The sequence below is a fragment of the Marmota marmota genome, unplaced genomic scaffold, assembly GCF_001458135.2.
Source record: "Marmota marmota marmota unplaced genomic scaffold, marMar, whole genome shotgun sequence".
NCBI lineage: Eukaryota > Metazoa > Chordata > Mammalia > Rodentia > Sciuridae > Marmota > Marmota marmota.
The window spans coordinates 1,991,142-2,015,443 of NW_025999899.1; the positions used below are offsets into that span (position 1 = coordinate 1,991,142).

The window sequence follows — 24,302 nt, forward strand, 5'->3', positions numbered from 1 at the left end:
TGAAGCTCTTAACCAGACAGCCACAGGCTCTCTTGCTACCTAGAAGCCATGTTTCTACTGAATTCCACAAAAATGGGAGCCGCTCAAACAACCTAGAGCAGTAACCCCAGGCGCTGTCCATCATCTACCGACAGCTTCCCCGACCTCCCCTCCTTTGCTCTGCCAGAACCCAGATTTATTATTTATTTATTTATTTGTTTGTTTGTTTGTTTATTTATTTATTTATTTATTTTTAGTGAATGGAAATACCTTAATTTCAGGAAGCATAGGCCAATTCCCCAACAGCGAGAGACAAGTCTCTATCAGTCTTACAGTATTCCAACCCTCCTTTGTCAATGATTGCTGAACGGATGGGTCTGTGACCTGGTTCGAGCCAATAAGGCACAAAGAGGAGTCTGCATGGAGCTTCTGAGGAAGGTTTTATTTTCCTAATAAAAGGGGAAAGTGCACCCTGGCACCACCAGGCTTCACTTACACCTCTCTCTTCCTGCCTTGAGGGAACTGAGATGCATACACAGTCTGAGGGTCCAGCCTGAGGGTAAAGTGAGATCTCCTGAAGATGACAGAGTGAACTATGGAGCCCAAGTTCTTGGTGGCCTAAATAAGTTGCTGGACCATCTCCCTCCTCCAGACTTCTGTTAGGTCAACATTAAATGTCGCTATGGTTTCAGCCACTGGACACGGGTTTTCTCTTATTTGCAGTCAAATGCATTTCTCAATAGCACAGGCCATAATGTTTGGGCAACTCCTATTGATTGCAAGAGACATTGCTTAGAAATAGCCTTTGCTCGACCTCCTCAGCTGTGGGTTCTGCTCTCCTGAAGCCCTCCACCCACCTCCCTTGTCAGCCCTCAGCCAGATCGTGTCTGGTAGAGTCCCTTCACACCTGGCCATCACTCATATTTTGTGACCACCTTGGATGATCTTCACTGACCAACAGCTGTGTGCCCATTGAGCATACAGATCAATGACCACTTGGATCAATCGTTCATTTATCAGTCATATTCATCATAGCCTGCTCTGGGTCAGCCAGAGTTCCTGGCTCTAGACCCAGCGAGAGTTAAAGTCCTCAGTCTTGTGGGCCAGGCCAGTCAACAGTGATGGTGGCAGAGCAGTGAGATGGGTAGATAAGAAGGAAGCAATCATTTGACTTTGGGGTGTGTGTGTGTGTGTGTGTGTGTGTGTGTGTGTTGGTGGCGGGGGAGGTAGCCATTTCTACAACACTCTTCCCAGTCAAATACTTGATGTCTTAGGGCAGGGATTGGCTCTTATTTAGCACAGTCCTGAGCCCATCTCAGAAGAGGCAATAAAAAAAGGACTCATGTTTGGTGATCTTCCCTGGACAAGCAGAGGTTTAAGATGGACTTGCTCTTGGTTACTCACCTTTCTCTACAAGACCTAGAAAGCCAAAGCCCTTAATGACTAGCGGGATGAACAGTGGGCACAGAGCCGAAAGATCTTTGCTGTAACCGTAACTGCCACTAATTTGATGCGTGACTTAAGACATATCACTTTGGCCCCTCTGAGCCTTGGTTTTCCTCAGTGACAAACAAGGATAATAACAACTGCATGTCTCACAGGGTTGCTGCAAAGATCAACTAAGATAACTAGTGGATTCACCAGGTACAGGAGAGAGACAGCGAGGCAGTGTCCATTCATCCACCTCCCCCATCCCCATCACACAGCAGAAAACCAGAGACCAGTCATCACAGTGGAACTTTCCATGGGAGATAGAGCATTTAACGAGGGTAAGACCTTGACAATGTGGTCAGGAATCATCCCTCCCAAGGAACCTAGACACACATTTGGTCCTTTGATGGGGTTTCCTTAGGTTTTTATACATTTGCCTGCCCTGGAAAATGCCATCCAGGGACCTCATCTATCTGCCCCTGCCCCTCTTCAGGGCAATACAAGAAGGAAAGAAAATGGAATTGAGGAACGAGAGGTGGTTACCTCTCCTGTCTCCCTCATGGGCTTCTGAGGGTTCTCATGGCCAGTCTGGAGTCATTGCCCAGTAACTTCAGGAAGATTCACTCAAGGGCAGGAGTATGTACTCAGGGACCTCCAAGCCCTGATCATTTTCAATGGTGTTCTGTTGCTGTCAGGCTGGGCTGCAATGGCCAGTCAACAAAGAGGAGGCTTTCCAGAGTACCTCAGACTTTAGCATGACTAACTCTGAGGTGACCCAGCTATTGGAAATTAACTGTGGTGTCCACTCTGGGTCTGCAGTTGAGGGATGACCTAGATACCCCACTGGAGTCCACAAAGAGCCATCGCTACCATACTTGGAGTGTGACCCCAGCTGTGTGGGGTGGCAGAAAAAGTATTTCCCAGAAAAGCCAAACTGACTTGCCTGGGAGAAAAGGTGGGGACCCTGAGGCCCCCACAAGAGGATTTAAGCAGCTTCAGGCCCAGACAACAAAGGGACCCAGAAGTTGAAGGAGGCTCACTGGAGAGCTGGGGTACAAATGGTTAGTCAAAATGGAACAAGGTAGGGAAGGGAACAGGTCGGCCAGGAGTGAGCTGCAGGAGGGGAAGCAGGCATCATCCTGAAGTTTTGGCACCTCAAATTGTTCATCCTTTGGTGGTGATGCCATGCAAGAGTCTGAAAGTCCCCAGGGAGGTGCTGACTCTCACTGTCACTCCAGCAGTGGGAGGCCACCCAAGACCACACACTCTGTCCTGGTTGGATGGTGCCCTTTAGAGTGACAGGGATGATCTGAGGCAGCTGAAAGAGGCGCAGGCACTGGCAGGTTATTTTCTCAGCTCCCATCCTGGAGATCTATCTGATCCCCAGGTGGACTACTTGGGACTAAGCAGGTGAGAACCAGAACCCAGCATGGGGCCTGCACGGTGGCCACTAGAGGGCGCATGACATAGGAGCCTGCATCCTAGTCTCTCTGTAGCCTACCTAACTCAGAGAGATGATGACAAGCCCAGAGAAAGATGAGCCCTGAGCCTGTGGAGGGGCTCCGCTCACTTCAGAGCCTGCCCACCAGTTGCCCATCACCATCTCTGAATCCGGGTCTGAAGGAAGAGGTGGCCGGTTGGCTGGGTCTTCCAGGGGTGTGGGAATCTCTGGGTCACTTTGGGGTACGATCCCCAAAGCTCTGTGCAAGGCATGCCAGAAGCTTTGTAATCCTCAGGAGGGAAGGGCCTGTGGGCTTGGTCTGGTGGCTCTTCCTAAGTCTCCATATGTGTCACATTAGCCCAGTCAGGGAAATGATCCAAGTCAAATAGGGCCCGTCCCCAGGTGTTGACCGCCAAAAACACACACAAGATTCCAATCAAGTTCATCATTAGTCCTGTTTTCACCTGGAAGAAAATAAAAACAGGGTCAGAGTCAGCCCCTTCAGGTCTGCCTGTGGTCAGGACAGAGCGAATGGGACACTGGGAACCAGTCCTCTTGGAGAGGTGTTTGCTAGGCCTCAACGTCCCTGAGTCATGTTCTGAGCTCCCCCCTGCCCCAAACAAAGCAACATCATGTCCACTAAGTGTCGTCAAATGCTCACAGTGTCCTTGGGAGGGACGCCAAGACAGATGGGTTCTCTATGTCCAAGTGGGCATTGGAAAATGGCCTCAGGGAGGTGACATGAGGCAACAGCCACTAAGGGAGAGTGTGGCAGAGCCTGGGGTGTGACTCTAGGTTCAGTGGTCACCCCAGTGCCTTAACTGCCCCACAAAATGCTGGCTTCCCTGTGGCCCTCCTCTAGCTCTTTCCAATGCTGTCTCTGTGTTCTTTTCTACCATTGTTTGAATGTCCTGTTGTAGACTTTTTACAGGGGACTGGAATCAGGTTTGCAATCCATGGTTTCAGGGATCGACCTTCTTTGTAAAAAATGCTCCATGAAGTCCCAAAGATACCCAATGGAGGCTCCACATTAACTAAAAACTGACTGGTCCCACATAGGGACCTTTGCTTCTGGTTTCCTTGGTTCACCCACTTGCCCATCCCTCATCCAGAGTTGTGCAAATCTGCCCTTCCCCCATCAGAGGCGATGAGAGTTCTTCCTGTGACAGCGTTTGCTTCCAATCCGTAGTCTCTCATTCCTCCTACCCCTCACTTCTTCTACCTCTTCAGACACCTCTACACCTCTACATTAGCATTTCCCCCAATATAAGCCTTGCACCTCCCCAACTTTCCTCAGGGATCTTGCTGGCCTGTGAAGTCCACCCTTGGCCAAGTGAGTCCCCCACCTCTTCCAAGTGCTCAGCCGGGGCCCCCTGGTGCCTACACAAGCTTCTCTCAGTGGGAGATTCTATTACCCACCTTGGGGACAGAACAGCCTATGAAGTTTGAGATCATTTCAAAAAAGAAAAGTTGTATTATAAACACCAATGATGACTATAGATTGGGACATTCTGTGGTATTTCCAAATCACATATCATCCTTTGGAAACTCACACGCCATTCATCATATATACCAATAGCATCATAAAAGTAAACAGAAGCGGCTGTGTTACCATGTCAGAAACCTTGAGGTGTCCATAGGCAAACACGATGGCATTAGGCGGGGTGGCCACGGGCAACATGAAGGCAAATGACGCACTCAGGGTGCAGGGGAGCATGACGTACAGTGGGTGGAGGCCGATGGAACGAGACTGGGGAGAAACAGCACAGAAGCTCACAGCACAGAACATAAAAGCTCCTGGGCCCTCATTCTAAAAAAGCATTCCCTGCAGGCACCGGGTAAGTTCCAACTTCCAAGCCTTTGTCTTGCTGGTTGCTCTGGGTTTTGCCACTTCTCTGGCCAATGACACTATTGAACACTGAAGGCTGAGCTCAAAGGTCCCCACCCCCCGGAAGTCTGTCTGAGTCTCCACGATTCATTCACCATTTATGCCTTTGACCTCTGCTATGTGCCAGAGACCATGCTGGACCTCTGGATTGCACTGAATCTCACAATGCCATGTGGACATCTCTTTCTGTCCTGTCACAAACTGAAAAAACATACAAGGAAGGGACTGGGTCTCCTCATCTATGGATGTATGTGTTTTTATACACAGTTGTGATCATTTTATGTCTGCAATTTGCTATTCACTTCTTTCATTCTACATTTTAAAATTCAGCTACTCTAAAAACACAGGAGGAGGCACTCATTAAGTATCTGATGAAGAATGAATGATATAATTGTAATATCGGTTAAAATGAACCTTTATCATGCATGTGAGGGTAAATACATAGGCAAAGATGTTCACTGCAACATTGTAACAGCAAAACATAGAAAACAGACTCCATGGCCATCAGTAGCAAGATGATTAAATAAAATACAGTATACACAAAAGATGGAATAATATGCAGATATAAAGATGGTTTAATGTGCTAATATGGAAAGATATCCAAGACCTATAGTTAGATTCAAAAGAGAAAATAAAATAAAGTCTATAACATGTCCATAGAATGGTCCCATTTCTTTGAAAAGAGTGTGTATTCCTGGTGCAGTGATGCACACTTTTTATCCCAGCAACCTTGGGAGGTTGAGGCAGGAGGATCTCAAGTTTAAAACCAACCTCAGCCACTTAGTGAGACCCTATCTCATAATAAAATTTTTAAAATTTTTTTTAAAGGGCTGGAAATGTGGCTCAGTGGTTAAGGTCCCCTGGATTCAATACCTGGTACTCCTACCCTCCCCAAAAAGATAAAAAAGAGTGTCTGTATGTTTGTATGTGTGTACTATACATATGTATAATATATTCAGAAAAATGTCTAAGAAATTAAGACACCTTGTCTCTAGGAAAGAGGCTAGAAGATTAGAGTCTGTATACTTTTCTATATCAATTTTGCAATTTTTAGCCCCATGTATATATTACATTTCAACTTGAAACAATCAAAGCATAATCATGTTCCCAGTTTATTAAATGTCCTTCAAAACTGATTGTTAGTGGCTTGATAGTATTAAATGATACAAACATGTGGTCATTTATTTCACCAACCCCCTATTATTATGAATATATTTTATAACAAATAATTCGGTGCCACATATTGTTACAATGATGTACTTACAGGCAACTCTGATTATTTTCCTAGGACCTAGTTCCAGATGGGAAATTGCCCAGACAAAGGGTCTGAGCAGGATTAAGGTTACAACTCCCATTGGTTAACAGTCCTCTGAAAAGGCTGTGTACCCTTTGAGAATTGTTGAGAGGTCCCAGATAGGGCCAGGCTGTGTCCTCGTCCCCCTCTACATCTTCATTTCCCTTGGCTTTGTGTAGCACATGGTGTTTGCAGCCCTAATTCCTCGATAACGCAGCTGGATGACCACCACCTTTCCCTTTCCCACATGGGCACCCAGGCAGGGGCATAAGGGGCCTTAGAGGTAGCTCTGGGACACCTAATTCAGGGTTTCTGGTTCTAGACAAGCTTGTTTCCAAAGGGTCTGGCCACCCTCTTGGGTTAAGGCCTGCATTTGTCTGTCTAGGGCCATTGGTGCTCACAGCAAGGGCTGGAGATGTCAAAGCCAAGGCCTTTCTCGGGGAAAGGAGGCACCCCCAACACACGCCCATCAGAAAAAGGCTCTGCACCACACCATCTCCCTCCTTCTCCACCTCTTCCTCTTTGGCATCTGCTTGGCAGCCTGCTTAGGGGGAGAAGAGAGGCCACCTTGCTATTTTTAACACTTTCATCTTCACTTGGAATGGAAGGAAAAAACCACTTAGGTTTGCTTTTTTATGCACATGGACGCCCAGGCAGCTGGATGGAAATTTACCAACTTCAATGGTCTGTTTGGGCCTTTTGTGAGTCTGTCTCCTGGCTGCAGAATAACTACAGCATCTCCCACGCTCTTTCTGCAGTCTACAGAGGCTTTTCATAGCCCCATCTGACAGACACCCAGCACAACTCTAGGAGGAAAGATCTTAAGGGATGTGTTGGGGGAACTCAGGTCTTTTGGCTCCAAGCCCAGGGCTCTTCCCATACCACCCCCGAGGGCAGTACTGCTTTGCAATGAAGGACAAAAGAAATGTGAGAAGTGATGAGAGCTGACTTTTCTATTAATTCTGTTTTCATCTCAATTCCAGTTCAAAATCATTCCTGCCCATGAACAGAATGCTCCACCTGGCACTCAGGAGGCCCCTTTTCCACCACCAACGACCTCTCTGGCTCAGCTCACATGGACCTCTCATGCCTGAGCTCTCTAAGCAAAGCTGTGGGGAGTCCTCAGTCCTGCCATACCTCTCCTTCAGGGCTGCTTCATCTTCCTAGAATGTCCTCTCCCTTCTACTCATCCCCAAGCCGTTCGTTCTCTAAGGTCTCTTCCTGGGGAGTCCCAGTCAATAGTATTCCCAGGGGTGCTCTGCAGTCCTCCTGCACACCTTCGTGACATACTCAGCAACCACACCACTGGCCCCTCCTCCTGGGCACAAGTCCTGTCTCCCCAGCTCGAAAAACAATCCAGTGAGATTTATAAAGTTCAATGCTGGGTGCAGTGTGACACTCCAGCTACTCAGGAAGCTGAGACAGGAGAATTGCAAGTTTCAGATCAACCTCAGCAACTAAGCAAGTCCATGGCCCAAAATACAAACAAAAAAAAGGACTGGGGATGTAGCTCAGTGTACAGCACTTGCCTGGCATGTGCAAGGCCTAGGTTCAACCCCCAGCACCTCTGAAAGAAAAAAAAAGAAGAAGGAAAAAAAATGTCCATATTTGGTGCTTTGACCAACAGACAAAATACAAAGAGGAAATAGGAAAACAGTGAGGGCCTCAGGACCAGGGTCGTCAAGGGCACACAAGTCTAGGTCAGAACCAGGGCCAGATCCAGGTCTCTGAGCCTGGTCAAGCTCTGGTGCCTGATTTTACCACCTGTCTAGGGCCCCAGAATATCATCATGGGTTGACAGCTTCCTGTGAAATGACATACCACCCTCTCCACCCGCACTGGCGTGGCTACTTACCATGGAGGCAAAGATGGGCAGGAACAGGGTGGTGGTGGCCACGTTGCTTGTACACTCCGTGGACACAGCAACAAGCAAGGATAAGATCAAGGTGATGGCTGCAGGAGGCACTGTTTGCAAGGGCTCCATCTGCTTCCCCATCCACTCGGAGAGTCCTGAGGCCTGGGAAGCAGCAGGAGGCCAGTGACTTCAGGGCTTCTGGCTTTACAGTTATCTCCAGGGCCAGGGTTTGGCCATTCTCTACCTCTAATCCCTCACACACATCGCTTAAGTGATCTCATTCACCCCCACTTCATCCTCACTCTGCAATCTCCTGAATCTTTATTTTCTTTTCAGCTGGTCTACTATCTGCATTTAACATCTATATGCCTTCAAGATATTCGCACCCAGGTGTCCTGTGAGCACTATGCTCAACATGCTCCAACCTGAACCTCTTTAGCTCAGAATCCACTTCTCCCTCTGGACTCACCATCTGCTGCTGTCCAACGAGAGGTCTGGGAGTCACACAGACGGGTCTCTGTCCCCTTCCTCCTTGCACCCAGTCACCACATCACCCAAAACATTTCACTCACATCCATTCTCCTCTCAGTCTCCCACAGTTCTTAGAGCCCAGGAGAATGATTTAGGCCAGAAATTTGGATGTAAATTTAGAACTTTGGGATGAGAAGGGATTGACCAGGCAGAGAATGAAAAGTAAACAGATCAGAGATACAGGCCAGAGCCTGGGAAAGCAATCATAATTCAGGGAGAATGGAGGAGAAATCAGTCAGCAAAGGAGGCTGAGCAGGAACAGTCAGAAGAAAATCAGGCCAAAGTGGGGGAAGGTGTGAAGGAGAGAATGACCTAAGAGTCCACGTTCTCAGATTGAGTTAGGTGAAGACTATAGGGCATCTGCTTGTCCTGCCCCAACTCCCGCCTGCCCCAAGTCTCCATTTCGAACATCAGAAAGATTTTTCTCAAATGCACATGAGGCCAAGTCACTCCCCTGGCCTCTCCTCTTCAGTGGAACGTCCACTAACTCCACACATGCTATTCTGAATTCAAGACCCCAGGACAAAGGCTTCTCCACCCTCATGTGCTCTCGAGCCAGATATCTTGTGTTTTTCCCTTGCTCATGAGTCACTTCCTCCTGAAATGTCCTTCCAGGTAAACCCCCCTGCTTCGGCTATGAAGTGTTAAAAAGAGGGATCATGTCTCAGTCTCCTCCATAATGCCTGTACCTAACCTAACACTAGGGGGATGAAATGGTGATGTTTGAGGAATGTAAAAATGATAGATGGAGAAATGAACAGGTAGGTGGATGAATGGTGGAAAGGCGACTTGATGGATGGATTTGCTCATCCCAAAACTATTTATTGGGCTGGGGATGTAGCTCAGTGGCACAGCACTTGCCTAGAAGGCATGGGGCCCTGGGTTTGGTCATATATGTATATATAACAATATACATATATATCAATATCTGTGTGTGTGTGTGTGTGTGTATCCACTACACACCAGATTCTGTCCTAGATGTTGAAGAAACAGAAAATACAAGATAGACCAAGCCTATCTATTATCTTCCATTCCTGGATAGATGGAAAGAAAGAAGGAAGGGAGGAAGGAAGGGAGGGAGGGAGAATAGCAGCACTGAGCTCGTTCATCCCTCCCTCTGTCTCATTTCTTCCCCAAGGGGTAAGAAAGAAGGTAGAGAAAGGTACCTTTGGGGTATTTTTCCCTTAAAAGCTGTTCCTCTACCCTATGTTGTTAAATACTTAGCTAGAGAAAAAAAATTGAAATTTTGAAACCATGGGCAATGAGAGAATCAGCATATAGAAGAACCAAAGAAAATGCTGAAAATATTCATGAAGACTTGAAGGAAAGATTTCCCTAAGATAATCAAAGCAGAGATTATTATTACCAGACCCCAAAGTGGGCCCAGCAGTGTATCCTTGACCTCTGTGTGAGTGTGTGAAAACTGAGGTCACTTATCCACTCATTTCTGTAGTCACTCAAGAGGGGTTCCTCCCTTCTAGGCACTGTCTGTGGTACAGGGTTCTCAGATGACAAGAGAGAGTTCTTGCCCTCACAGCATGTGCAGTTTTGTGGAGGAGACAGAAATACAGCAGCCCAGGGATGGAGGAGTGGAGGAATGTGGCACCTCTGGCCTCCCTCCTGGTAGGAATCTGAGGGCCCCAGGCAGTGATGGCTGATGAAGTTACCTCGCATCCTTTAGCCAGAGCAAATCCGCCCCCCAGTAGCAGCACGATGCCCCATGGCACCTTCTCCTGCGTCACCTTCCAATCCAACAGTGCCGGGGGATAAAATGGAGTTTCCCTTTCTGAGAAGAAAAAGCAAACACACACACACACACACACACACACACACATACACACACACACAAGAACAGTGTTAGAAGACAAAAAAGAGTCATAATCAAAGGAGAATAAAGGCAAAAAGATTAATGCGATACCAGCTTATATCTGTAAATTAGCTAAAATTTACAATAATACTTGTAACCATTGCTGGTGAGGGTTTGGTAAGATTGTTCCGTGCTGGCATTTTAAAATGGAACAAGCTTTTCGAAAAGAAAAAAAAAATTGGCCCCACATTTTAAAAGCCATTAAGACATTTATGTTCTTTTAACTCAGAAATATCATGGCTAGAAATTTATCCTAAAGAAAAACACCCCCAAATGAAAAGCTATGCACAAGAAAACATCAATTTATACTAACAAAAAACTCAAAGTGGCCAAGATGGAGAATGGGCACTGCCCCCTCCAGGCGATAGGATGCTTTCATTAAACAGAGTGAATCTGGAGACCGTGGTAATAGTGAGAAATGTTTCTAGTATAGTACCAAATTAAGACAAAATCCTAAACAACAAAGAAATAATTGCATGTCTTTTTATTATAACTACATAACTTATATTAACAAAGACAGGCAGGAAGAGATGAAAAAATACTGGTGGCATTAAGGGAAATCCAAAACACTTTTTGTCCCTGTGTGATATAAATAAGATTTTAAATATTTAAAAAGCACAAAAAGAAAAGATTTTGTGCCAGGCATGGTGACACACGCCTGTAATCCCAGCGGCTCAGGATGCTGAAGCAGGAGGATTGAGAGTTTAAAGCCAGCTTAGCGAGGCCCTAAGCAACTAAGCAAGACCCTGAGCTGGGGATGCGGCTCAGTGGTTAAGCACCCCTGGGTTCAACCCCTGGTACAAAAGAAAAAAAAAAGAAAAAGAAAAGATTTTGCTCTAAATAATAATTGGCTTGAAAATCTCATCTCCCTAAGCTTTTCTAACATGATTGGTGGAACAAGATTTTTCTCTCCACTAGGCCCAGGGCCTATCTTATGATAATCGTTTGCTGCCAGGTCCCCGATCCTGATGAACTGGGAGGTCAGGACAGAGAGGCCTTACCTTCCTCTGTCTGGCTGCAGAAGTTGAACTTGGGCTTCTGTGAAGGCACAATGAAAAGCAAGATGGCCACAAAGATGGCCACGGTGGCATCAGAGATGTACCTAGGGGGGAAAGAGGACAAAGGGGTTTAGCCCAGCTCGGCTGCTGCAGTGACAGTCAACCAAGAAACATGTTCTAACTCTGTCAGTTCTGTGTCTAAATCCTCCTACATGAAGAAATAAGCTCAACTGGGTGTGAAAACTGAAGTTCCCAAAGCCAAGGTCAAGGTGGTGTAGAAGACTATGTTCTGGCTAAAAACAAGATGCTCACATTCTTGGGCACATAATTTGGATGAGTTTCAGCATCCCACTTCCCTCTTTTAGCCTGCACTGCTGCATGGGTGGACTTCTGTACCAGGTTCTTTAGAATTGCATGTTCACCAGGGTGACCACAAGGTCTTTTTGGAATACCCAAGCAGATCAAAATGGAATATCCAGTTTCAGGCAGTCATCTCTCTGCCCATATCTCCTGCCTTTCCTAGGATTTACAAGTTTCTCAACCTTCCCTCCCATGGCAATATCGGAGCCAGGAAAGACTCTACATATTCCTGCTTTGCTCTAGGAGACCTACTCCTAGCCCAAGAAACTCTCAGGCCCCTCTGCCTGACCATGCATTTTCTGCTCAGTTCATTGCAGGAGAGGATGCTGAAGAAACAAACACATCTGCATTTTCATCATGAAGATCCATCAGAATAAAATGAGTCATAAAACCCACCATTCCAGAACCAAGAGCCCAACCCTGGACCTTCCTCTGGCCACCTATGATGGAGAAAAACAGCATTCTGGTTCAGATGAACTAAGCCAGGGGCTTTGGCCAAACGAACAACTTACTTTTTCTCACCCTCCACCCAGGCAAGCGACAGCCAGCCGGGCATGAAGCCGGGGTCCCGGGAGAACCACAAGATGATGAGCAGGAGGAAGCAGATCAGGACATTGGTCTCCGCGAAGGAGAAAGGCCCCAGCTTCTGGTATTCCTCCCGCAGCACCTTGTAGGCGGCCTTCTCCTTAGTCTTCTCTACCCCACAGCTGCAGGAATTTTTAAAGCTAGAGAATACAAAGATGAGCGTGAACGCTGTGCAGCAGAATATGGCAGAAGGACACATGGTGGGGCAAGCCCTTCCTCCCTCTTTCTACACTTTCATCTGCCTCCCCAGCTTCCCAGGATGTCATGGGGAAAGTCTGTGGAGAGATAAAGGGCTGAGTTCCCCAGGGCATGCCCCAGGGGCACCTCCACAGCTAGGGTGTGTTCCTAGAGGAAGCCTGAGATGGCACCAATGAGGATACAGGTCTTAGGGACAGTGGAGGCAGGAAAGGAGAGAATGGCCAGAAGGATGAGAGGCAGAGCAGAACCAGGAGAGTGGACAGGAGAATACACACAGAAACAAGCAGAGCTCAGGCTGTCACTAGCAAAGATGCCTGGTCCCCTGGAGACTGCTCCAGGGTCACCAGTGAAGAAGGCCAGGAAAAGTTCTGGAGCCTGCCCAGAGTGGGGGCAGGGTTCCCTCACATGCTTCCCAAGCCCTCCTACTCTCACCACAGCCCTTGACAGTCCTGAAATGACAGACTCTATCACCAAGGTGACTCAGGAGGGGACAGGGAGCAAGGAAGGATCCCAGCAGATTGGGCCGGGAGGGGACAGGAGTTGAAGGTGTGGGATTACGGATCTAGGAGACCCTGGAGTTAGCAGCTAACTCTTGCTGGAGCAGGAAAGAAATCACCAGGGACTGTTACTGGATGGCCTGTTGGTAGAAGGGGCCTGCCAGGCTGCCCTGCAGAATCTCTGGTGTTGGTATGGAGGTGCAGGAAGGAGGAAGGATTTGTGGAGGAGGTATAGAAGGTCACTCAGCTGCAGGGAAGGGGTAACTGGGGCCACTGGTGCCCTGAGATACTTTTTGAGGGTTCCATTCACCCATTCCTACCACTGTCGGTCTGAAGGGAGTAGAGAATGCCAAGAGCATTGTCCCTGGAGAACCTTCTCCATGACAGTCCTCCTGGGGCCTAAGACAAGATTCATAGAAGGGCTGGGGTTGGTGGAATAGATGCTGATTCCAAATCCACTGCTGGATGTGAACCACCTTTGAGATCATGAGAGTCATGCTGGCAATGGTGGCATGGCCTGCAGCACAGGGACACTAGGACGTCAGGACATGGCCTCCTAGGGTGCTCAGAGGTAGGAAAATGGGCAGTAGTGTTGGACTCTCAGGTCTGCAGTCAGCTGGGATCTCCTTGCTGGACGTGGGGCAAAGTCCCAGGTCATGAGATCATTGGGAGTAGGGATGACATAGGAGGGGACCTTCATTGGCTCCATAGAGTCCATGTTCTTCCAAGCATTGGTCTGCTGCCATCTGTCATCCTAGTGACTTTGGAGCTGTGCCAGGGGCCTCAGGTTTCCAGAATAAGGAGTGACCTTGGTATTCCTAGCTGTCCAGCAATAAGGAACAATAAGGACTGGCCATAAGGAGCTGAGCCCATTTGGTTCTGGTAACACATTCCCAACAACACAGTGGCTACAGACTCTGGGGCCGCATCAAATATGCAGTCACTGAACCTGGCCCCCCGTTCCGGTGCCACCAAGCCTTCTGATCCTCCTATATTAAGAAATTTAGCTATTGTATCTGGGTTCATTTCATCAGGTGACTGCTGATCTGGCGTGAGAGGCAGGTACATGGGTCCAGTTGGCCCGCAGGAGCCCAGGGATTGAGGTGGTGACCACAGCATCCTGTAGCAAAATGGCCTTCACTGTGATGCATCGTGGTAGGCGTGGACTGACTATGCTGCAGAGCCAAGGACAGGGCATGAGATCTTTGAGCCCCCATATGCCTCTACATGGCAGGGGTTGGGAAGAGCATTCATCCCCTTTTTAGCCTGGTTGGAACAGTTGGGTAGCAGCCAGCAGTAATATCCCATGTTCTTGGCAGTCCTGGGTGAGGGTCTGTGGCCCCATTGGCAGAATGTAGCCAGGAAGCTGCCCATAATTTCAGCAAGAAAGTTTTTCTGGATTAGGCTAGAGGATGAGATCTTGTCGTTGTTCTCCACAGCCATGCAAATGAGAAACTCGAGTGAGAGTGAAGCTTGCTAGACTGTAGAGGTGGTTCCTGTGGCGAAGACATGCACTCCTCATCCTTAGGTGATATGGTCCCAGAGGCCAAGGAGGCAGAGGGGGATCTCCAGGTCCTGGTTTGCACCAGAATATGACCTGTTCCCACCATTCCAGCCAAGTGGAAAATGCTGTCCTCCACCTTCAGGATCTGGAACTGAAACTAGTTGACCTGTGATCCACCCTCTGCCCTGTGTCCAAGCTAGAGTAGCACGTAGGGGAGGGATGGAATCAGATGGCTGCCCAGCTCCTCCACCACCACCAGGCTCCCAAAGTCCCCATGCTGCATGGCAGCTGCTCTCCAGGCTCCCTGATGGCCCAGAAGAGCTGAGGGAGGCTGCACCAGGCTGGGTGAACTGCAGCAGCAGGTTCCTGGCTGAGTTCCTGAGGTGCCTGGTATCCACCTCAGCTGCTGAATGACAGGCTGACTGTGTTCCTGTGGTCTTGATTACCAGGTCAGTTCCTTCTTCTTACTTGGCCCTTGAGCTTTAGGGACACCCCCAGACCACTACTAGTGCTCTTGACACCCAGTCATGCTTGGCTTGATGGCAGTTCAGCACAGCAACCTTTGACCTCCCCAGGAGGGGATGGATGTAGGGTTGTAGGTCAAGGGCACAGACTCTGGAGCCAAACTGCCAGGGTTCCAATTTCAGGCCATCTACTTCCACGCCACACAAACTTGCGCAGGCCATTTAACCTCTGCAGACCTCAGTTACCTCATCTGCAAATTGGCAATAATAATTATAATAACATTTGCTTCACAGATTGTTGTAAAGATTAAACAAATTCATAAATGTAAAGCATTTAAATGGGGTCTGGCACATAATAGGCACTGGATAAAACATTAGTCATTGATATTTCTATTGCCCCATGAATGGACACAGGTGCCCCCTGCAGAAGGTCCTGGGGACTGTCTGCTGACAGGCCTCCCTGGTTGATATGAGCAAACCAGATGGACTTTAGTCCTTGCACAGTTTCAGAAAGAAGAGCAAAGAAAGCTGCTATCAAAGTCAAGTTGTGCAGCAGGTGATCATGGAAGCGCGTCCCTTTCCCAGAGAGTGGGGGACTGGACCCCAGGCAGGGTGGGTAGAATGGAGCCCTGCCTACTATTATGATCATTAAAGTGACTGTTTTGAACATGTGTAGCAAATTTTAAATGGCAGCTTCCAGACAGGTCCTCCTTCAGAAGAAAACGAAGAAAAACACCTGTTTCCCCCATTAAGTTACAGGCTTGAGTAGGCACTTCTGTACCTTTACTCTGAGTCCCTTCCCTCCGGTCCTATAGGGTCCTGCGTCTCACTTGACTCAAGCTCCCTGTGAAGTGGGACACAGCACACACACTTAGCTCCTAGCTGAGTACTTTCATCCCAGAGTGGCATGATCACCTTTTACCACAGATACATTTGTGTCTTTTAAAATAACAACAACTTTTTTTTTTTTTTTTTAGGTATTTGTCAGCTGCACGTCACGGTTTCTGTCCAAAGTCTGGCCCTGGTGAAGGTTGACTCCAGGTGAACTTGACAGTTGCTGGGAAGAGGAAGGTAAACTTTCCAGGATGAGCAATCTGTTGGGAACATCGTAGGCCTTTGGTAAAGGTCTGGGTTTGGATTGATTTAGATGATATCAGGAGGGTTTTTGTTTTGTTGTTGTTGTTGTTTTTTGTTTTTTGTTTGTGACCTGGTCTAATGGAGCCAGGTGGCCAAGTGAAAGTTTGTTCACATGGGTCAAATTTCTGCTTTAGCCCAAGTTGATGGCATACTTGCTCTTTCTCCCTGGGCCAGGAGCTATGCTGGGTGCCGGGGTCAGAGAGGCCCTGGAAGAGTTCACGGTCAAGGGTAAGAAGCAGCACTGAAACACAGACAGGTAGCAAGGGATAGGGCTGAGATATGCCCCAGGGCATCTCCGAGGAGGGAGCAAGTGTTCTTCTGAGATGGAATGGAGGTGAGGGGAAGCCAGGGAAGGAGTAGCCAGGGAAGTAGCACTTGAACTGGCCTTGAAGGCTGAGGAGGTAAGCAACTGGGAAAGCAGGAAATGGCTTTCCAGACAGAGGGAACAATGTGCGCAAAGCCACATTGAGCAATCAGGGATGGTGGGAATGGGAGGGCAGCCTAGCTAGAGAGAGAGCTGCAGAAACAGGGCCAGAACTGAAGGACATTTCTGCAGGGATGTGGTGGCACAATTGGATGGCATCTTGTGAACAGCTCTGACTTACCTGAATCTCAGATAAATGCACTGCAACCACAACCAGGAAAGCAGCAACATTATCAGCATGTTGGGGAAGGCAAATCCAAACCAAGAGGCAAAGTTCAAGAGGTCCTTACTCCCAGGAAACAATCTGAAAGGAGAGATACTGGCCTACACCTCAACCCAGGCTGAGCTGTGCAGAGCAAGCCAGCAATGAGCAGAGGCTGAGCAGTAGCTGGATCCTGAGAGATGGGTAGGATTCAGGGCCACATCCTCCTGAGGTCTAGCCATCCAAGATCATTGTCTTGTAACACTATGCTCTGATCAAGTAAGGAGGCCAGAGCACAAGACAAGGTTGAAGAATGACCAACAAACATTTCCTATGGATCCCAACCCTGCTAGGCTGTGAAGTGACCAACAAACATTTCTCATCAAACAAACAAATCTCATCAAATTATGGCTCCATCCCTTAAGATAAGCACACTTTTGCAAACATATGCATGTAATTTGATTGACAGCTTCAGGGGTCTGTGTATGCCTGTAACCCCCTCACCCTGTAAGTTTCTAAGCAATCTCAAAAATATTTCCCAGGGTGGGACAAAAAAGATGTTCCTTAGGCCCGCCTCCTAACCCAAGCCAGTACTAGTAGTCCCAAGGCCCCCGGTAGCCCAAGATTGTCAAAGCAGACCCAGATTTTTTTTCCCACTCAGCCCAGACAGGCTGTTTTTCCCAGAGGAATTGCAGGGAGAAGCCTAAGGATATAGTTAGAGAAAACCCTCCCAGGATTAAAAACACTCTGGCTGTTGAACCTCAGTATCTGCCCTGAGGACTGCTGTCCTGTCTTTTCTGTCTCCCAACTCCTGTGCCAGCAGTTTTCCCTGCCCCTGACCATGGCTCTTGTCTGCATTTATTTTTTATTCCAACACCTGCCAATTATCCATACCTCAATTAACGTGTTTATTTACCAGACCCACCTGTGGCTCCTTGGCATCTGGCACCCTCAGCAGACCATGAGAGCCCCAGACAGGGCCCAGGCTTCTCTCACTTCAGTAATCCCAGCCCCACCCAGCACAAGGCTGGGCACAGATAGGGAATCCTCATGGCCTGTGTCCCTTTCTGGCCAAGGCTAGAAAGTTCCAAACTACCCTTGTGGTCCACCTGGAGCCTCACAGGGACTATGTCACCTCCAGGACAATGAGTGAGGTTATAGTGAGTGAGACGGTAAGGTTAAAAAATGACCCAACTCCAACCCTTCATACCATCTGTAGAACCTCCATATCTTGGGACCATTGCCATTAACCCCCATGTTAGTGAGTCAAGGGAGTGGGGGAGACTCTTTTAGAGATGCCTAATTCCTGCAAATTTTAACTCAGGTATCTGTGACTACATTGTCATCTCCCATGACTTGAGCTGAGAATTCAATTCACAGTCCCTGTCTGAGCTGGGATTTCTGAGCCCAGGAAAGAAAGATGGAACTCACTCCAAGAGAGAAAGCAACCCTGCCCACCATTAACTCCTTTGGCAACAGGTTCCCATGACCTCTGAGTGTTTCTGAGTGGTTGCAGGCTGGATGGGACACATCTTCCTACTGGCCTCCCAGCCCCAGGGCCCAGCTGAGGAGGGAGAGGTGAGTAGGGGTCTCTCCAGCCCCAGGGCCCACTTTGTTTTCTCTGAAATTGTGGCCAATGACTCACTCTTGCATCTGGCCCAGAAGCACCACATTGGGTCCGGTCCCAGTCAGGGTGGCCGTGCCCCCAATGCTGGCTGCGTAGCACACACACAGGTTCATGGCCTTGCACATGCTTTTCTTGTATTGGTCCTCCTGCTTCTCCATGGCAGATCCATCAAAAATACCTTGGTTTCCTGTGGTGAGCACAGCACTGTTAGCTGAGCCAGTCACTGGGGGCTACCCAGCCAACCTCAGATCCTGACTCTGCTCCTAACCTGAGGAAGGGGACATCCCCCACCCCCTGGCAGGTCCCTCCACATGAATTCCTCAGCTTCCGAACTAAAGTCATGGTCAGGTCCCATCTGCCTTCCCACAGTCATTTCCCAAGACTTCCCTAAGTCTTCTCCATGCTCCTGTCAAATCCAGCAATTTTTTTTTTTTTCCAGTTCTGGGGATTGAACTCAAGGCCTCATTCATGCTGGGCAAGCACTCTACCACTGAACCACACTCTCAGCCCCCAAATCAGCAACTTGAGACGCATATCCCTCTTCTCTGGTTCTTTGCTGTTGCTCGAGATGCTCCCTGCATCTAGTGGGTATGTAAATCTATCTATCTCCAGTGTCTCTCCTCCCAACAAGGCTTCTCCTTTTTTTCTGAGCTCCCTCAGCATCTGGTTTATGGCTTGCCCATGGCTTCCTCCAAGTCAGATGATTTGTTTGTGGGACCCACTGATGCCATCCCACTGGACTCCACAAGAGTTGGTGGTTGGAGTGTACCTGGTCACCTCGGTGGCCCCAGGACCCCACCCAGGGTCGGGAAATCAGGACATCAATCATGGGTCTGAGTTCCCAGTGCAGGGTCTTGGGATAGACAGAGAAGAGAGAGGGCAAGACAGATGCTATCTTGTATTCCCTGAGCTCTGAACCTAATACGAAGCAAAGGCAGGACACAACCCCAAGATCTGTGAGAGCAGAGCAGAGGAATTTGACATGCTCTGGGTCAGAGAAGGCCTCCCTGAAGGATGGTAGGAGTAGCAAGGGGTGAGGAGTACCCAGTAGGTGTTCAAAAGATACTCAAATGAATAAAACGAATACTTAAACACTGATTTCTGTGGTTGGAAAGAACTAGGGGTGGGATTTTCTTATAAGCTTTTTTTTTTTTTGCAGTGCTGGGGATGGAACTCAAGGCCTCATACATACTAGGCAAGTGCCCTACCATTGAGCTACATCCCCAGCCTCATTATAAGCTTTTACTAATGGAAATGAAACGTTATAGCTCTCCTAGAACATTTATGCAAAAGTGTCAATTTATGCAAAATTGACATTTCTAAAACTTAAGAAAACAGTACTTCCTAATATTGTTCTCTATGCATGTTTAGGGATGGGCTCCAGGAAGGAGGGAGGGATAAGGAGGTGGCCAAAATGTTTGGCAACGGAAGGGAAAGCTGCGACTGTAGCGCATGCACTGACCCAGCCTGGGGCTCACCTGGCAACTCGCTGGCCTTGCCCTTATCCACTAGCTCCAGTGCCTCCAGATTGGTCTTGGTAGCTACTCTTGTGGCTTCCATCTGCTGCAGCATGGCTTCCACAATGGGTACCATCATGGCCGTGGTGGCTGTATTGCTGATCCACATGGACAGGAAGGCAGTGACGCTCATAAAGCCCAGCATCAGCCTGCAGAGACGGGGCACGAGAGGAAAGCCAGAGAATCCCCCACTCCCCAACCCCTTCATCCCCAGGAGCAACCAGAGGCTAGGTCCAACCCTGCAGGCCAATTCAAGACTGGATATTCCAATAGAGGATTACAGTTTGGGTGCTTCTCTCTTTTCCTCCTTCCCTTCTTTCCTCCCTATCCTCTTTCCTCCCTTCCTGCTACTCCTTTCTCTCCAACATTACACCTACTCTGCAGGCTAATAGAACAGCAAGAGACTCCAGAGGCAGCTGTGGCTAGGAGGAAAGGCATAAACACTCAGAGGGTGTCAATTCAGTATGGAGTATGACCCTAGGGGTGTGCTGGAGCACCCCTGTGTGCAGGCATGGGTATCGAAAAGAGCCACATTTCAGCCTCAGCTCTCCTCTCTTAAGTTCAGAAGAGATATGCAGAATCTGCCTGGAGAGGTAGGGATATCTGGGAGGGAGCTAAGGGAACTGTGACCTTCCTGATGGCTGGCCCTCTGCGGGCCAGCTCCCTGTACCTGCACACTTTGCTCGGCTCACTCTGTAGTAAACCAGATTAAACTAACAGTGTTTAGAAAATATGTTCCCTTTGCTTATAAACCCTCATCATTCTCACTGCTGCCTCCTCTCTTCCTTTCACCCCACTGTCCACCTGGAGAGCTCCTATTGGTTCCCCCCAAGTGGACTCAGACAACAACCCTCCTCTGTGGCCACCTCCAAGTGCATGCCAAGCAGGGCTGTCACACCCTTCTCCATCCTCCCTCTACACTCATTACCTAGTGGCACTTGGAGGACCAGTTTCCATGTGAGCTCTCTCCTTAGGCTATAGTGGGGATAGGGCCTGACTCTCCTCTATGGCTCTACATACCCCAGCTGCACCATGCCGGGAACAGAAGGCTCTCGGGGAGGCTGGCTGAATGGAACTCAACTGCTCTAGGTCTCCAAAGCCCTCTGCCATCAGACTCCTCCTTGGGGATACTAATGTGCCTGAGGGCTGGACCATGAAGAAGGGACCTGGGGACTGAGCTACACTAAGGCTCAATTTGATGTCCATACAGGTTGACCTCATGGACCTGTAAAGTCAAAGACTGGAATCCAGGCCTGGAGGAGATGATAGTCTGGTGAGTGCAGGCGGTCTCAGAAGGACCATGGCTTCTATACAAAGCTTCAAGGCACCAAGAAGACCTCCGCATACAGGTCCACCCCAGGACAGCTGGAAGCCAGGCCCCGAAGAGGATCCAGGTGGCAGGAAGGAGCAGAGAAGACAAAGCTTCCTGCAAAGGCTGCTATGGTGGCTTCCCACCTGCTGAGGGCCCAAAGCTAGCCACTTAAAGTTTCCAAGAGAAGAATGCTGAGGGGACCAAGATCCACTTTCCTGAGCACTTGTGTTTCTAAAAAATACAGTGATTTGTGATCTGACCCTATAAACCCATCACCAGAGAAGATCTATGCCACAAAGAAGTCAGCGACTCACAGAGTTCTCTGCTCAGGTGAGTCAGTGGCAGGCACCAAGGGAGACCCAGGCATGGTCACCTGAAAAGCCAGCTAGGATCTGTGTGTGCTCATGGGCCAGCAAAGTCCCTGAGACATGGACATCTCAGGAGGTATTTACTGTGAATTAACCCACAGCTGCCTCCCAAGGGCTGGGTGGAGAATGCACCATTAATTACAGAGCACATTGTTTCAAAAGATGCGCCCTGAGTTCTCCATTTGAGGGTCACGGTCTTTATCAGACATACTGAGTCCAACCCCCATGTGACTGTCAGCAAGTCATTTCTCCACTTTTTGCCTCAGATTCCTCATAATCCCCAACACTCAGAGTTGTAATAAGAGTTAAATAAGGTGATAAATAAGTTCCCAGTGTCATGCCTGGCCTTGTAGACATCCACCGTGCCATTATGATTGTAATTAGAATACACTGGCCCCATGGGATGGCTGGAATAGCTTGTGTGTTGATTGGAAGGGGGATCTTGGGAGGTACAGAGCGATGTGGGGGAAAGTGAGGTAAGGAGCTACCCATTCAGGTAGACGGCCAAGCTTTGAAGGAAAGACCTTTCTGCTTCCCTCTGAGCTGAGTAGTGGAACCATCTCAGGTCTGCTTTCCAACCTCCATCCAACTTGGTCCCTGTGGAACCCCATAGCCACTTCCCTTGGGAAACCTCTGGAACCTACAAAGGCTCTTGCTAGCCAGTCTGCCCTTGGAGGCAGCGAACCTTGGCCTACTGCTGTTCACCATCTGCAACCACCCCTCAGGCATCTGTCTCCCAGCTAAGATTGGAACGTGCCCCACCCAGAGGCCACCCTGCCGTGTCCCGAGAAGCAGTGGCCAGCCCTCCTGCACTGACTGGGGGTGATCTGGTCTGTGCCACACTCCACTCCCCAGCCCTGGCCCATACAGAGCCACATGGCCATAGAGAGAGAGAAGACTTAATTACCGTGCAGGCTTGGCCCCTATCCAGAGTAGGGTGCGCAGGGCGATCCTCTTGTGTAGATTCCAGCGCTCTACGGCCACAGCCACTATGAGGCTTCCCAGAAACAGCATGTTGGTATCCTTCATGTACTGGACACACACCTAGAGGGCAGCATGGAAGGCCTAGGAGGATTGTTCCACATACTGCTTGGGCCCAGGGCTACCTGTCACCAGGGACAGGCAAGCAGGCCAGATGCTGACTTCGGGAGCAGCTTGGGGTGGTATGTTTTCACACCAGGGAGAATCCACCAGTGGGGTTTATCTGGCCACCTCCACCCCCAGGCCCCCCAGAGAGGGGCTTGGAGAAGGAAGGGGTCCATGAGAGAACTGGGAAGTCACCAGGACCCTCTGAGTCAGCTCACCTGCTTAGAGTCCAATATCTGCAAGAGCGGAAACAGCAAGACAGGCAAGAGGGAGGTGACAGCCACCGGGATGACATCCGTGCACCAGTAAATGGCCATGAGGATGATGACGTAGGCACACCTGACAAACTGAAGAGACCGCCCTGAGGCCTCACAAGCCTCACCACCCCCACTGCCCCATTCCACCACAGTGGAAGGGAGCCGGTGGGGACTCCGCTAGAGGGATCCTGTGCCCTGCCTCTGCCAGCACAGCTCTCCAGGCTCAGGACGGTGAGGAGGGCAACAGATCTGTCATCAGAAGACTCCAGCCCCACCCCTAACCACCCTGTGCCTTCCCCTTCCCAGCTGCGTGGTCCCAGGCAAGTTCTTTCATCTTTTCAAACCTTGGACTAGTCACCATCTCTCCCATTACAAAGGTGTCTCGTTTTATATTTAATTTAACAGATAGTCAAGTCACATTCGTTAGCCACTGAGCCACCAGACTCTTAGCTCTGCAGTGAGGCAGAACTGGGTTCCAATGCAAGCACCTGCCATCCTGGCCCTCATTCGCGTAGGACTTGGAGTAAGTCATTAAACCACCTTGGCCCTCGGTTTCGTCACCTATTAAAATGTGGACAATAATTCCTACATCCCTAGCTGTTTTATGTTTCACTAGCCCTCTCCCTCATTCTAGCCCCCTCCACAAAACCAGTCACCAAGGCTTCTATCCCTTATTTGCAGGCTTCGTCCCCTTTTCTACCTTTATCCTGTTATTTAAAAATTATAGACCATTGTTTTAGACTAGCCTCCTGCACCAGGTCCCAAGAGACCAGTCAAAAATCAGACTGGAGTCACTCCCGTTGTGGTTTCATTCATGTCATTAAACCCAAACCAAGTTCTTATCTGATCTTCTGAGAAATCAGACGAGATAAGAGCCAAGTTTCCCAAACAGGCCAAGTTCAATCTGAATGATAATGAAGTTCCCTCTCCTTTAGTCCTTACAAAATAGTCACCTGAAATTTACCCATCAGTTATTTTTCTACTGTTCTGACTCCCTGTCCCCACCTTCAAAGAAAGCATCTTTAATTTTAAATCTTTAATCTATCTTTGTTCTTTGTTTCTGCTTTGTGCCCTTCCTCAAAGCACCCCCCCACACACTAGATTTGTATCGTTCTCTTCACCTTCTCCCCGCCTCCACCCAGCACCACCATCCAATCATGCCATTTGAGGAAACATGCAATATTTGTAGATTCAGTCTGTCCTCAGCATCCTGCGTAGTCTCAGCACTTGGTAGATGCTGAGCAGGTGCTCAGAGAAGGAACCAAATAGCATCAGCTGAGAGGAGAAATAAATCTTTCTTCAGCATTCCACAAGCAACTCAGGATACCTTCCTACTGCTCCAAGCAGGAAAGTTTAGGGTTTCTAAACCCTGGCACATTGACTTTTCAAGACTGATGATTCTTTGTTGCTAAGACTGTCCCATGAGGTTTAATAGCATCCTTGTTTCTCACCCAAGAGACTCCGGGTGACAACTTCAAAA

The 24,302-nt window shown here is 48.8% G+C and overlaps 1 protein-coding gene across 2 annotated transcripts in view; it reads right to left on the bottom strand.

Annotated features, from left to right (window-relative positions):
• Positions 1-402: 402 nt before the first annotated feature.
• Slc13a5 (solute carrier family 13 member 5) overlaps positions 403-24,302 on the bottom strand; it is a 28,961-nt gene continuing 5,061 nt past the window's right edge. Inside the window, exons 2-12 of one of the 2 annotated variants that reach the window (XM_015505937.2) lie at positions 22,784-22,912; positions 22,387-22,523; positions 19,761-19,948; positions 18,301-18,469; positions 16,635-16,757; positions 12,157-12,369; positions 11,288-11,388; positions 10,087-10,205; positions 7,889-8,050; positions 4,464-4,601; positions 403-3,315 (exon numbers count right to left, since the gene is read on the bottom strand). In XM_015505937.2, coding sequence (XP_015361423.1) covers positions 3,184-3,315; positions 4,464-4,601; positions 7,889-8,050; positions 10,087-10,205; positions 11,288-11,388; positions 12,157-12,369; positions 16,635-16,757; positions 18,301-18,469; positions 19,761-19,948; positions 22,387-22,523; positions 22,784-22,912 — 1,611 coding nt within the window. In that variant the 3' untranslated portion in view covers positions 403-3,183. The remainder of the gene's footprint in view (positions 3,316-4,463; positions 4,602-7,888; positions 8,051-10,086; positions 10,206-11,287; positions 11,389-12,156; positions 12,370-16,634; positions 16,758-18,300; positions 18,470-19,760; positions 19,949-22,386; positions 22,524-22,783; positions 22,913-24,302) is intronic. The other variant, XM_015505938.2, reaches the window with a different exon arrangement.